Source organism: Lathyrus oleraceus, chromosome 2 (genome assembly GCF_024323335.1).
Source record: "Lathyrus oleraceus cultivar Zhongwan6 chromosome 2, CAAS_Psat_ZW6_1.0, whole genome shotgun sequence".
In the NCBI taxonomy this organism is placed as follows: Eukaryota; Viridiplantae; Streptophyta; class Magnoliopsida; order Fabales; family Fabaceae; genus Lathyrus; species Lathyrus oleraceus.
The window spans coordinates 179,643,857-179,657,064 of record NC_066580.1 but is presented as its reverse complement, the minus strand read 5'-3'; the positions used below and the strand labels follow the sequence as shown (position 1 = coordinate 179,657,064).

The window sequence follows — 13,208 nt, the reverse complement described above, 5'->3', positions numbered from 1 at the left end:
TATAAGGATTATTCATGTTACTTCTAAAATGTGATTGATCAATAGCAAAGGTAACTTTAGGTTGTAAAGCCTTGTCTAATTTAGTTTGAAGAATTCTAACCTCTCTTTGCCAAATGTGACAAGTTTCACATCCAGACCATCTAAACCAAAATCCCTTATCATCTTCAGTTTTGCCTTTAGTAACATCTATTATAGATTTATTAAGAGTTTCTAATTCCTTTTCGGAATCAGAATTTTTCTTTTCTAAATAACAAAAAAATTTCTTATTTGAGGCCAAGCGTTTAAAAGCTTCCTTGGCCTCATTGTGTAGAGTACTAAAGGCATTTTGCAAATCAAAATAAGACATTTTATCAACATGATCATACTTAAAATGACTTACATTCTTTTTCTTCTTTTGATGAGCCGTAAGATAAATATTGACATTTTCTTCTTCATCACTCGAGTTATCATCGCTTGAGGACTCACTATCGCTCTCCCATGCAATGTATGCTCTTCTAGATTTTCTAGATTTGTTGTGACGTTTGTCTCTTCCTTTGTCTTTCTTCAACAAGGGACAGTCCGACTTATAGTGATCCTCCTTTCTGCAATTATGGCATGATCCTTTTGACTTAGTTATCTTACCTTCCTCTCGATTCAAAAATCTTGATTGTCTTCTATAGTTGACAAGATTTTTATTCGAATGTTGAATTTCATTGTTTCTAAGGTATCGGTTATACCTCCTTACGAACAACCCCATGTCTTCATTCAAATCTTTATCATCTTCACTTGATTCACTCTCACACGCATCATTGGTGGATGACTTATATCTTGAAGCCTTTAAAGCGATAGACTTCCTTTCGGTGTCCTTAGCTTTCTCCTTTTTTTCCTTGTTTTGACTCTTCTTATGTTTCTCAAGGTTCATGAGCTCTTGCTCATTCTCTTGAAGCTTACCAAACAATGTTATCATGTCCAATGTTCTTAGATCATTGGCTTCCTTAATCGCGGCAACCTTTGGTAGCCAATCCTTGTTAAGACATCTTAAGATTTTGTTAGTAGAAACATCATTAGGGGTAGTTCTATCAAGAGCATTTAACCGATTGATTAGATGAGAAAATCGATTTTGAATATCGACAATGGTTTCACCATCCTTCATATGAAAAAGGTAAAATTCTTGAGTTAAAGTGTTGATTCTATCTAGTTTGACATCATTGGTTCCCTCATGGGTAATTTGCAATGAGTCCCACATAGCTTTAACACTAGTACAATGGGAAACCATATAATACTCATCAACACCTAAGGCGGCGATGAGTATGTTTTTGGATTTCCAATAATAGCTATACTTTTTATCATCCTCTTCATTCCATTGTGCTTCAGGTTTAGGTATAACAATACCATCCGCATTGGTCATGGTTATTTCCATAGGACCATCTTGGATGACTTTCCATATCTTCCTATTAATAGAGTTAATATGGATACACATACAATCTTTCCAATAAATGTAATTTTCACCGGTAAAAGTAGGTGCCTTATTGTATGCCCCTTTAGGATCGTTACTCATTTTCTAAAAAGTTATAGGCGAAGTACTAGATGAATCGGCGCTCGTGATACCACTTGTTAGACGATAGTACCAATCTAGAAGGGGGGTTGAATAAATCATTTTTTGAAATTTAGTGCATTTTAAAAATGTTTTCAACTTTTGCGAAATCACCCTAGATTATAATCGTTTAAACGAACCATTAATGGTAAGATCGGATATGCGTGAAACCGAATGGAATAACTACGATAGAGATAATCAACCACTATTTAAATCAATCGATTATCTACCATAATCCTTGATATCGTTACCTCTAATAATGTGTTAACACAATAAGAGAGCAAGTAAAATATTAATAGATTTGTGTGAGATTAATTTTATCGAACACTTGGTGAGCACCCCACACCAAGTCTCATTTTCACTCTAATTGAATGTACATAATTTTACTCAGTTATAATCAAAGTGATTGCACCAATTTATCGAACAACTACTATGCACAACAATCAAGCGAGATTGATTTTACTATTAATTTAACACAAAACATAATTAATGCAGAATTTAAAGAGTTACGAGAAAGAGAGAATAACACCGGATTTGTTTAGGCAGTTCCCTTACTGTCCTCACTTAGGGTATGTCTGCCCTCAATTCTAAATCTAGAATTGAGATATATTTATTATTAAGTTGCAAAGTTGATACAAGAGAAGAAATGATCACCACCAATCAACCCCTAGTGTTGTTGCAGATCATATTCGCTTTTCTCCCCTTGATTCGAGTTGAACCAAGTCCTTCAAGCGCTTCAAACAAACCTCTGATTATATCTACCTTATTGCAAGAACTCCACGTTCTCCAAAACTTCAGCTTGACTGATTTTGATCGCAACTCGCTTGAACCCTAAGCTTTCTTCACAATCCTTTGGTTACCGTTACTTGTTTAACCGAACCCACTGTTCTTCAAACTTTTCACTCGGCTGAATCTGTGAAGCAAAGGTTAGTGCAAAAACCCCCAATTCTTGGATGAAAAAACCCCAATGGTTTTATTCAAGAAAAATCCACACAAAGCCTCAACCCAAACTAAGATTACACAATCCTATTTGGACGTTATCACCACAACAATGCACAATGATCAACAAAAATTGTTATGTTATTCGTTGACATATGCAATGGAGAATGAAGATGAAGAACACTTTGGTGTATATCTTTCACTTTTCTTCTTATTTGTTGAAGAAGAGACTCTAGAATATTTATATGATGCATGGACAAAGTAACAGACATAACAGAATCATTTTGCAAAAATGTACAGCAGAAAATTGAGTGCCAACAGTGACCAGTCGACCTGTTCACACAGTTGAGTCGATTCAAACAAGGTTTTTCCAGAGTTGAGTTGACTCATGACTCGACCAGTTCAGACCCGTGGCAACATGGTTCAAATGAAACAGCCAATGTGTCGACTCAAACATGGGATGGGTCAACTCAAATAGGTTTTTCCATAATTGAGTCGACTCATGAATCCACTTATTCAGACCCGAGAGTTATGCTCCAAGTCATGAGTCGACTCACAGTTTTACTGCTCCAAGTCATAAGTCGACTCATGACTCGACCTGTTCAGACTCGAGAGTTACGCTCCAAGTCATGAGTCAACTCAAAATTCTTAAACTGTCAAAAATGAGTTTTTGATATTTTGGTCAATTCAAACCATTTTCTTATGAACCTAAGGTACCAATGATGATCAAGTGCATTATTCACATCTATGAAATGCTCCTATATGCATGGACTCATTTCACTTATACTTTGAGCATGTTGGAGGATGAATGCATTCTATGATACGATGACGTCGTCCAACGCACACATTATGAGCAACTAAAAAGGTTTGACATCATTAAAATAAGGACAAAGGATCTTTGGCCTCACACTAATCGATTAGGTGTGTTAATTGACGCATGAATCATTTCCTTTTTTAGGAAATTTTTCACATGTATAAATGGCCACCTCTCGTCTTTATTTCACACCAGAATTTAGGATTTCTCTAATTCTTTGGAATTTAGTTCTCTTCTTTCCCTCTCTCTCTCTCTCCCTCTCTCTCTCTAAATATTTTCTTTTCACCAAAGTTGCCTTAGTTCCTTGTGAGTGAAAACTGTTTGTGAGTAAAGAGTTGTATCGGTGTCGTGCCACGATTGATACTTTCAAGAGTGCGATAGTCGTGAATAATAGAGTTTGATTCTTTAGATTAACCAATCTTAAAATTTTCGTTTGATTCTAGAAGTTTTCTTGGAAATTTTTTGTTTTATTATCGAGATCAACTCGTAAAAACTCTCTAATCCGGTTGTTAGCTCAGCCAGTGGAGAAGCTTTCTTTTAGTTGGGGAAATGTTAGTGTAAAACTTCTAGATCTACTTGTATCAAAGGTTCGTGGACATAACCTATAAAAGTTCAATATTATTGTCAAATCTCAAAAAGATCCTTTGGGGATAAGAGTAGGTCAACGTTCGGCCGAACTTGGATAATTCTCTGGTGCCACCTCTCTAACCCTAATCTTTTATTTTCTGTGATTTACTTTAATGATCTTACTTTGCACTGTTTTTTATCTTGATATTAAAAATACTAATACGTCTTGCTTCTTAAGCAATAAAAGCTTGAAATTAATCGTTATTTTTTAATATCATAATTCACCCCTCTTGTCTTTAGAGTCACTTGTCCAACATTAATCTTGCATGTCCCTTCGCGGAACAATATTGGAGTGGTTTGCACCAACACATCAAAAATTGGAGTAGCTTGAAACACCGCGTCAAGAACTGCATCAAGAACTCTGATTTTCGAACGGGACAATTAACATTAACATGACACTAAATAAAAATGTAATTTTAATTAATTTAATTACCATTAAAATGAATTTTGAAATACAACATCAATATTTAAAACATCTATAATTTCTTAACCCTCATTTAATATCTTATTTTCTTTCTATCTCACTTTTCATCGGATCAACTTTTATAAAATTTCTTTATCCATTAAGATATTATTTGGATGTATGGATATCACCAAACTCTTACCCAAATATCTATCTATAAACGTTCTCCCTTATCTTCTATAATAAAAGCTTGGGTGAGAAAATAACCCGAGAGTACAATCAAGCAAAGAACCCTTTGTATTACTACATTTGGAAAAAAAGTAAACACAAACAATGACTTATTTTGGAAAAACTCAAAACAAACCACATGTTGTGTGTGTTCCATTTCCAGCACAAGGTCATATAAACCCAATGCTTAAACTAGCAAAACTTCTTCATTTCAAAGGTGGTTTTCATGTAACCTTTGTTAACACTGAATACAATCACAAACGTCTTCTAAAATCAAGAGGTCCCAACTCTCTAAACGGTCTCTCCTCTTTTCGTTTTGAAACTATTCCCGATGGTCTATCTGAGTCCGATGCAGAAGCCACACAGGATGTACCTTCTTTGTGTGACTCCACTCGAAAAACATGTCTGCCTCACTTCAAAAAACTTATATCTAAACTAAATAATTGTATAGACATCCCTCCTGTTACTGGTATAGTTTCCGATGGTATTATGAGTTTTGCTTTGGAAGCTGCTGAAGAAGTTAATGTCCCTGTCGTTCTTTTTTGGACAAACAGTGCCTGTGGCTTCATGTGTTACCTTCAATTTCGCCAGTTAATTGAAAAGGGCTTAACACCACTTAAAGGTACCTAAATATTGATTTCTGATATTCATTGTTAGTTCTGATATGAACTGTGACATTACATAAATATAAACAGATATTGTGTGTTTGATATGCAGATTCAAGTTATGTGACAAATGGATATTTGGAGACTACCATAGATTGGGTACCAGGCATTAAAGAAATACGATTAAAGGATTTTCCAAGCTTCATCAGAACTACGGACCCAAATGACGTTATGATTGATTTTGTATTATGGGAATGTGAAAGAGCTCTAAAAGCTTCTGCAATCATTTTAAACACGTTTGATGCGTTAGAGCAAGACGTTTTACAAGCATTCTCTTCCATTAATAATTTACCTCCGGTTTATTCCATTGGTCCATTAAATTTTCTTTTCAAAGAAGTTACAGATAAGGAACTGAACTCAATTGGTTCCAATCTTTGGAAAGAGGAGCGAGAGTGTTTAAAATGGCTAGAAGGCAAAGAACCTAACACAGTTGTTTACGTCAATTTTGGAAGTATCGCGGTAATGACCAATGACCAATTAATTGAATTCGCTTGGGGACTTGCTAACAGCAAGAAAACATTTTTGTGGGTTATAAGATCAGATCTTATAACCGGTGAAAATGCTGTCTTACCTCTAGAGTTTTTGGAAGAGACGAAAAATAGAGGATTATTGTCAAGTTGGTGTCCACAAGAGGAAGTTTTGGATCATTCAGCCATTGGAGTTTTTTTGACACATAGTGGTTGGAATTCAACGTTGGAAAGTGTGTGCAGCGGTGTTCCAATGATATGTTGGCCTTTCTTTTCGGAACAACATACTAACTGTCGATTTAGTTGTCATGAATGGGGAATTGGTTTGGAGATTGAACAAGCTAAGAGGGATAAGATTGAGGGAATTGTGAGAGAATTGATGGATGGAGAAAAGGGTAAAGATATGAATGAGAAAGCATTGAAGTTTAAAGAATTGGCAATAGAAGCTGCTTCGGGTCCATATGGTTCTTCATTTGTGAATTTGGACAACATTTTTCATGTACTTTCATAAAACTTCAAAAGTTTAAATCGCTTTCATGTTGTTGTCGTCGTCTTTCAATTTGGGCTCTACCAATGTTGTTGTTGGTACTGTCTTAGTGTGCTGTTTCACTTTAATAATGTAAGAACTCTTTATAGATATTGTAATGATTATTTTTTTGTTTGAGATAAAACACACCCATAAACAGAAAGACAAAGTCCCGTTGAACCCAAATCAGCCTGATAAAATAATTTATGTCATAACATTTGAAGAAGGGTTATACTAACTCTTGTCCTATTGGTAAGAAAATATTTATTTTTTTAGGTTAATTGAATAATAAAATATATATATATTATATAATATATATATATATATATATATATATATATAATATATATATATATATATATATATATATTCAATCAATGTAAAAAATAAACTTGTTTTTATAAATAGAAAGAGTGAAAATATTATTACAATCTAAATTCAGCTTTTAGCAAAAGTTTTTAAAGTCTTGCAAAAGTTTGGTGAGGCGTTACTTTGCGGATTTGATTTTTGAAAAGCTACTACGTAGCTTTTGCATGAAAAGTGAAAATTTACTGCTAAATTTTCATTGAGATGTGAGTTTGAGTGGTGCCAAACCAAACACATACTTACAACACATCAAAGTACTTAGTTGAAGATAATTTAAACAACGAGTTAACTTGAGTAACAAACTTCTCTTCACCATGAGAAACATCATTATTATAGTGGTAGCATAGCTAAATAAAAGTTAGTTAGTGCTAGCTACTAGTTGGTTGTAGTTAGTTACAGCACTAGCTTCTATATATAGACATATTGTAACAAACTTATGCATGAATCAATATACAGCTTCTTATCATCCGTTATCTTCTTCATTGAGTTTTAGTTTTCTTTAATTTTCATCATGAAAATGAAGAATTTCACGATGGTATCAGAGCTTTGCGTATCATTTTTTTATTATTCACGATGGTTCGTGGTGGTGGTGTTGCCGTTAATTGTGGTGGTAACAATGGTGATAATGGTAGTGGAAACATTATTGCTCTAGTTCAAGATCCTTTCTCAACAACCTAAAAATGTATACTATGTGTATCCTTTAGAGGGTCCTTCTTCTGTTTCAGTTAGTCAATTCTCAATCACTCCAATTAACATGTGTGGCCTCAATCCATGAGAAGAGTTCTTGGCGGAAAGAATAAATTTGATTTTGTTGATGGCTCAATTTCTGTTCTAGTAGAGTTTAATCCAAATTCCAATGCTTGGAATCAGTGTAATATGCTTGTTCGTTAATGGATCATGAATTCTGTTGAAGATTCAATTGCACAAAGCTTTGTTTTCTATGAAAAATCCATTGATGTGTGGAAACGGGCTCAAATTAAAGTGTGAAATCTTCGGTTTAAAGAAAGATTCATATTCTATTTTAGAATTTTTCACAACTTTGAAGGTTCTTTGAGAAGAATTCGAAGTGGGTCTTCCTACTTGTCGCACCTCAAAAAATGAGAACACGACTTAGCGAAGCACAATCACATGCTCGCAGGAAGGACTAAACAGAGTCGCCACCGAACTTTATTTATTCCTAAAAAGGAAAGAAGAAATATCAATAAAACCCAAGAAAGAACGATAAATATTTGTCATCGGAACCAAATTAAGGTTCGGGAGTCGATTATGCAAGGGGAAGGTATCAGCACCCCTCACGTTCGTTGTACTCAACGAGAACCATTAAGCCTTTCATGTTATTAAAAGGAAAAGAAGAATAGGATCAAAAGAAAAGAGAAAATGTTTTTTTGGATTTTTTATTAGTGTGTCTGACAAGATTTACGAATCCTACTCCTACGTATCTCCTGGTGAAATAGAGAACTCAAGGCTTATGTAGTTCTAGGTAGAAACGTATCAGTGACAACTGGAACTCAAGGATACCAAAAATGATACCAATGACAACTGGTACTCAAGGATACCCATAATGATTGGATTTTAAAACAAATACCAGTAACAACTAACCTTTGAATAAGATGTCAGTGACAACTGGACTTCAGGGAGCTATAATAACAATTGGGTTTCAAGCAATACCAATGACAATTGGACATTGGATATACCAATAACAATTGTATTCGCAAACAATTCCAGTGACAACTGGACTTTGAAAGGTGCCAGTAACAACTGGACTTGGGGGTCAAGGGATAACAATCAACAACGAGACCAGGATTAATGCTAATGATTGCAAAATACCCTTTAGGCTATGCATGACTTGATTTTTCTATTATGCATAATATGTGAATGACCATGATATGCAAATGATAACATTATATAGACTAGGAGTTTATAGAGGTTTTTAGAGAGGTTTTGAATCTTCAACACCGATAACTTAATCAAGTGATGGTGATAGATGCATTCAAAGGAGGATTTATCAAGCTTGACAGTTACAACTAGCTAAGGAAATCCTTTCGGAGGACTGATGGGTTGTGCTCCATGGAGATCTCGTTGATTATCCAGGAGAGTCTTACAACCTTGAGACTTGCGGGGAAACAAAAGATTTCCTTTTAATATTCTGACACGTCAAACTAAAAATTGTGTTCTTCAATATGTTGAAGATTCTTTTTAAGTACAAAATTTTCATTATTAACAAATAAATGACATTTTGCATAACAAAGAAAAATCATAGAAAAACAACAAATGATAGCAATTAATAGGAAAACTTGTATTTATTCAAGAATGGTAGCACACCTATAGTATAACTCCATGGAATGTTACAAATTTGAAAATGGCATCGGGAAAAGGTTTACATTGAATCACAACGACCACTACTACCCTAATAACCATGACTCCACAAAAACCTTGCATCTGAAGGGAGCAACTATATTGATTTTCGCCTTTGCCTTTTTTGTGTTGATCAACTTTGTCTAATAAAATCGTTTCCTTTTGTCTGGACTGTCCTTTGGAGTTTCAATCCGCCGGGACGCTGTTTTTTTCCTAAGTCGTCTTTTCAAGTTTTAAACTTAGCAAGCTATCATTTTTTATTATCTCTAACTTTTTCCTAGACCGCCCTTTCGTGTTTTCAGTCCACCGAGACGCTATTTTTTTTCCTAAGTTGTCTTTTCAGGTTTTCGACTTAACGGGTTCTTATTAGGCGTAGGATCTTTTGACTGCATCAGAGTTCACAGGGGGGTGAGCTCTTTGTTGTCCATAGTTGTGAGAAATGGAGCACCTCTAGAGAGTGGTTTATTTACAATGTAGGGGCCTTCATAATTGGAAGTCCACTTCCCACGTGAATCCTTGTGTATGGGCAAGATCTTATTGAGCACGAGATACCCTTCCTTGAACCCTTAAGGACGAACTTTCTTGTCAAACACGCTCTTAGACCAACGTTCGTACAATTGTCCGTGGCACAAAGCGGTCATACGCTTCTTATCAATGAGGTTGAGTTGATCATAATTGTTTTGGATCCATTCAGCTTATTCCAGCCTAGTCACCATTAGGATTTTCATTGAGGGTATCTCTACTTCGAATGGGAGAACTGCTTCCATCCCATATACCAAGGAGAATGAGGTCGCCCCTGTTGAAGTGCACAATGAGGTCCGGTATCCAGAAAATTCAAAGGGTAGCATTTCATGCCAATCCTTGTATGTTTTCCTCAACTTTTGTAGGATCTTCTTGATGTTTGTTGGCAGCTTCAACAACGTCATTCATATTTGGACGATATGAGGAAGAATTATTTTTTTGTTTGAGATAAAACACACCCATAAACAGAAAGACAAAGTCCCGTTGAACCCAAATCAGCCTAATAAAATAATTTATGTCATAAAATTTGAAGAAGGGTTATACTAACTCTCGTCCTATTGGTAAGAAAATACTTATTTTTTTAGGTTAATTGAATAATATATATATTAATATATATATATATATATATATAATATATATATATATATATATATATTTATTCAATCAATCTAAAAAAATCAACTTGTTTTTATAAATAGAAAGAGAGAAAATATTATTACAATCTAAATTCAGCTTTTAGCAAAAGTTTTTAAAGTCTTGCAACTTTGACTTAGTGTTCGTTTGGTGAGGCGTTACATTTAACGCGGATTTGATTTTTGAAAAGCTACTACGTAGCTTTTGCATGAAAAGTGAAAATTTACTGCTAAATTTTCATTGCAGATGTGAGTTTGAGTGGTGCCAAACCAAACACATACTTACAACACGTCAAAGTACTTAGTTGAAGATAATTTAAACAACGAGTTAACTTGAGTAATAAACTTCTCTTCACCATGAGAAACATCATTATTATAGTGGTAGCATAGCTAAATAAAAGTTAGTTAGTGCTAGCTACTAGTTGGTTGTAGTTAGTTACATCACTAGCTTCTATATATAGACATATTGTAACAAACTTATGCATGAATCAATATACAGCTTCTTATTATCCTTTATCTTCTTCATTGAGTTTTAGTTTTCTTTAATTTTCGTCATGAAAATGAAGAATTTCACGACGGTATCAGAGCTTTGAGTATCATTTTTTTATTATTCACGATGGTTCGTGGTGGTGGTGTCGCCGTTAATTGTGGTGGTAACAATGGTGGTAATGGTGGTGGAAACATTATTGCTCTAGTTCAAGATCCTTTCTGAACGACCTAAATATGTATACTATGTGTATCCTTTAGAGGAACCTTCTTCTGTTTCAGTTAGTCAATTCTCAATCACTCCAATTATCATGTGTGGCCTCAATCCATGAGAAGATTTTTTGGCGGAAAGAACAAATTTGATTTTGTTGATGACTCAATTTCTGTTCTAGTGGAGTTTAATCCAAATTTCAATGCTTGGAATCAGCGTAATATACTTGTTCGTTAATGGATCATGAATTCTGTTAAAGATTCAATTGCACAGAGCTTTGTTTTCTATGAAAAATCCATTAATGTGTGGAAACGGGCTCAAAGAACGTTTCTCATAAGGTGATTATATCTGAATCTCTAAATTACAGTGTGAAATCTTTGGTTTAAAGAAAGATTCATATTCTATTTTAGAATTGTTCACAACTTTGAAGGTTCTTTGAGAAGACTTCGAAGTGTCTCTTCCTACTTGTCGCACCTCAAAAAATGAGAACACGACTTAGCGAAGCACAATCACACGCTCGCAGGATGGACTAAATAGAGTCGCCACCGAACTTTATTTATTCCTAAAAAGGAAAGAAGAAATATCAACAAAATCCAAGAAAGAACGATAATGATATTTGTCATCGGAACCAAATTAGGGTTCGGGAGTCGATTATGCAAGGGGAAGGTATCAGCACACCTCACGTCCGTTGTACTCAACGAGAACCATTAAGCCTTTCAAGTTATTAAGAGGAAAAGAAAAATAGGATCAAAAGAAAAGAGAAAATGTTTTTTTTGGATTTTTTATTAGTGTGCCTGACAAGATTTACGAATCCTGCTCCTACGTATCTCCTGGTGCAATAGAGAACTGAAGGCTTATGTAGTTCTAGGTAGAAACGTGCTAGTGACAACTGGAACTCAAGGATACCAATAATGATACCAATGACAATTGGTACTCAAGGACACCAATAATGATTGGATTTGAAAACAAATACCAATAAAACTAACCTTTGAACAAGATGCCAGTGACAACTGGACTTCAGGGAGCGATAATAAGAATTGGGTTTCAAGCAATACCAATGATAATTGGACATTGGATATACCAATAACAATTGTATTCGCAAACAATTCTAGTGACAACTGGACTTTGAAAGGTTCCAGTAACAACTGGACTTGGGGGTCAAGGGATAACAATCAACAACGAGACCAGGATTAATTCAAATGAGTGCAAAGTACCCTTTAGGCTATGCATGACTTAATTTTTCTATTATGCATAATATGTGAATGATCATGATATGAAAATGCTAACATTATATAGACTAGGAGTTTATAGAGGTTTTTAGAGAGGTTTTGAATCCTCAACACTGATAACTTAATCAAGTGATGGTGGTATATGCATTCAAAGGAGGATTTATCAAGCTTGACAGTTACAACTAGCTAAGGGAATCCTTTCGGAGCAATGATGGGTTGTTCTCCATGGAGATCTTGTTGATTATCCAGGAGAGTCTTACAACCTTGAGACTTGCGGGGAAACAAAAGATTTCCTTTTAATATTCTGACACGTCAAACTAAAAATTGTGTTTTTCAATATGTTGAAGATTCTTTTTAAGTACAAAATTTTCATTATTAACAAATAAATGACATTTTGCATAACAAATAAAAATAAGAGAAAAACAACAAATGATAGCAATTGATAGAAAAACTTGTACTTATTCAAGAATGGTAGCACACCAATGGTGTAACTCCATGAAATGTTACAAATTTGAAAATGGCATCGGGAAAAGGTTTACGTTGAATCACAATGACCACTACTACCCTAATAACCATGACTCCAAAAAAACCTTGCATCTGAAGGGAGGAACTATATTGATTTTTCGCCTTTGCCTCTTTTGTGTTGATCAACTTTGTCTAATAAAATTGTTTCCTTTTGTCCCTTACTTTTGTCTGGACCTCCCTTTTGAGTTTCAATCCGCCGGGACGCTATTTTTTGCCTAAGTCGTATTTTCAAGTTTTAAACTTAGCGAGCTATCATTTTTTATTATCTCTAACTTTTTCCTGGACCGCCCTTTCGTGTTTTCAGTCCACCGAGACACTATTTTTTCCCTAAGTTGTCTTTTCAGGTTTTCGACTTAGCGGGTTCTTATTAGGCATAGTATCTTTTGACTGCATCAGATTTCACAGGGGGGGGGGGTGAGCTCTTCGCTATCCATAGTTGTGAGAAACGGAGCACCTCTAGAGAGTGGTTTATTTACAATGTAAGGGCCTTCATAATTGGAAGTGCACTTCCCACGTGAATCCTTGTGTATAAGCAAGATCTTATTGAGCACGAGATACCCTTCCTTGAACCCTTGAGGACGAACTTTCTTGTCAAACACGCTCTTAGACCAATGTTCGTACAATTGTCCATTGCACAAAA

The 13,208-nt window shown here is 34.9% G+C and overlaps 1 protein-coding gene across 1 annotated transcript; it reads left to right on the top strand.

Annotated features, from left to right (window-relative positions):
* The first annotated feature begins 4,596 nt into the window (after positions 1-4,596).
* LOC127118766 (7-deoxyloganetin glucosyltransferase) lies at positions 4,597-6,353 on the top strand. Its single transcript, XM_051049025.1, has 2 exons — positions 4,597-5,206; positions 5,302-6,353. The coding sequence occupies exons 1-2, from the start codon at positions 4,690-4,692 to the stop codon at positions 6,225-6,227; spliced, it is 1,443 nt and encodes a 480-aa protein (XP_050904982.1). The 5' UTR covers positions 4,597-4,689; the 3' UTR covers positions 6,228-6,353.
* Positions 6,354-13,208: the final 6,855 nt, after the last annotated feature.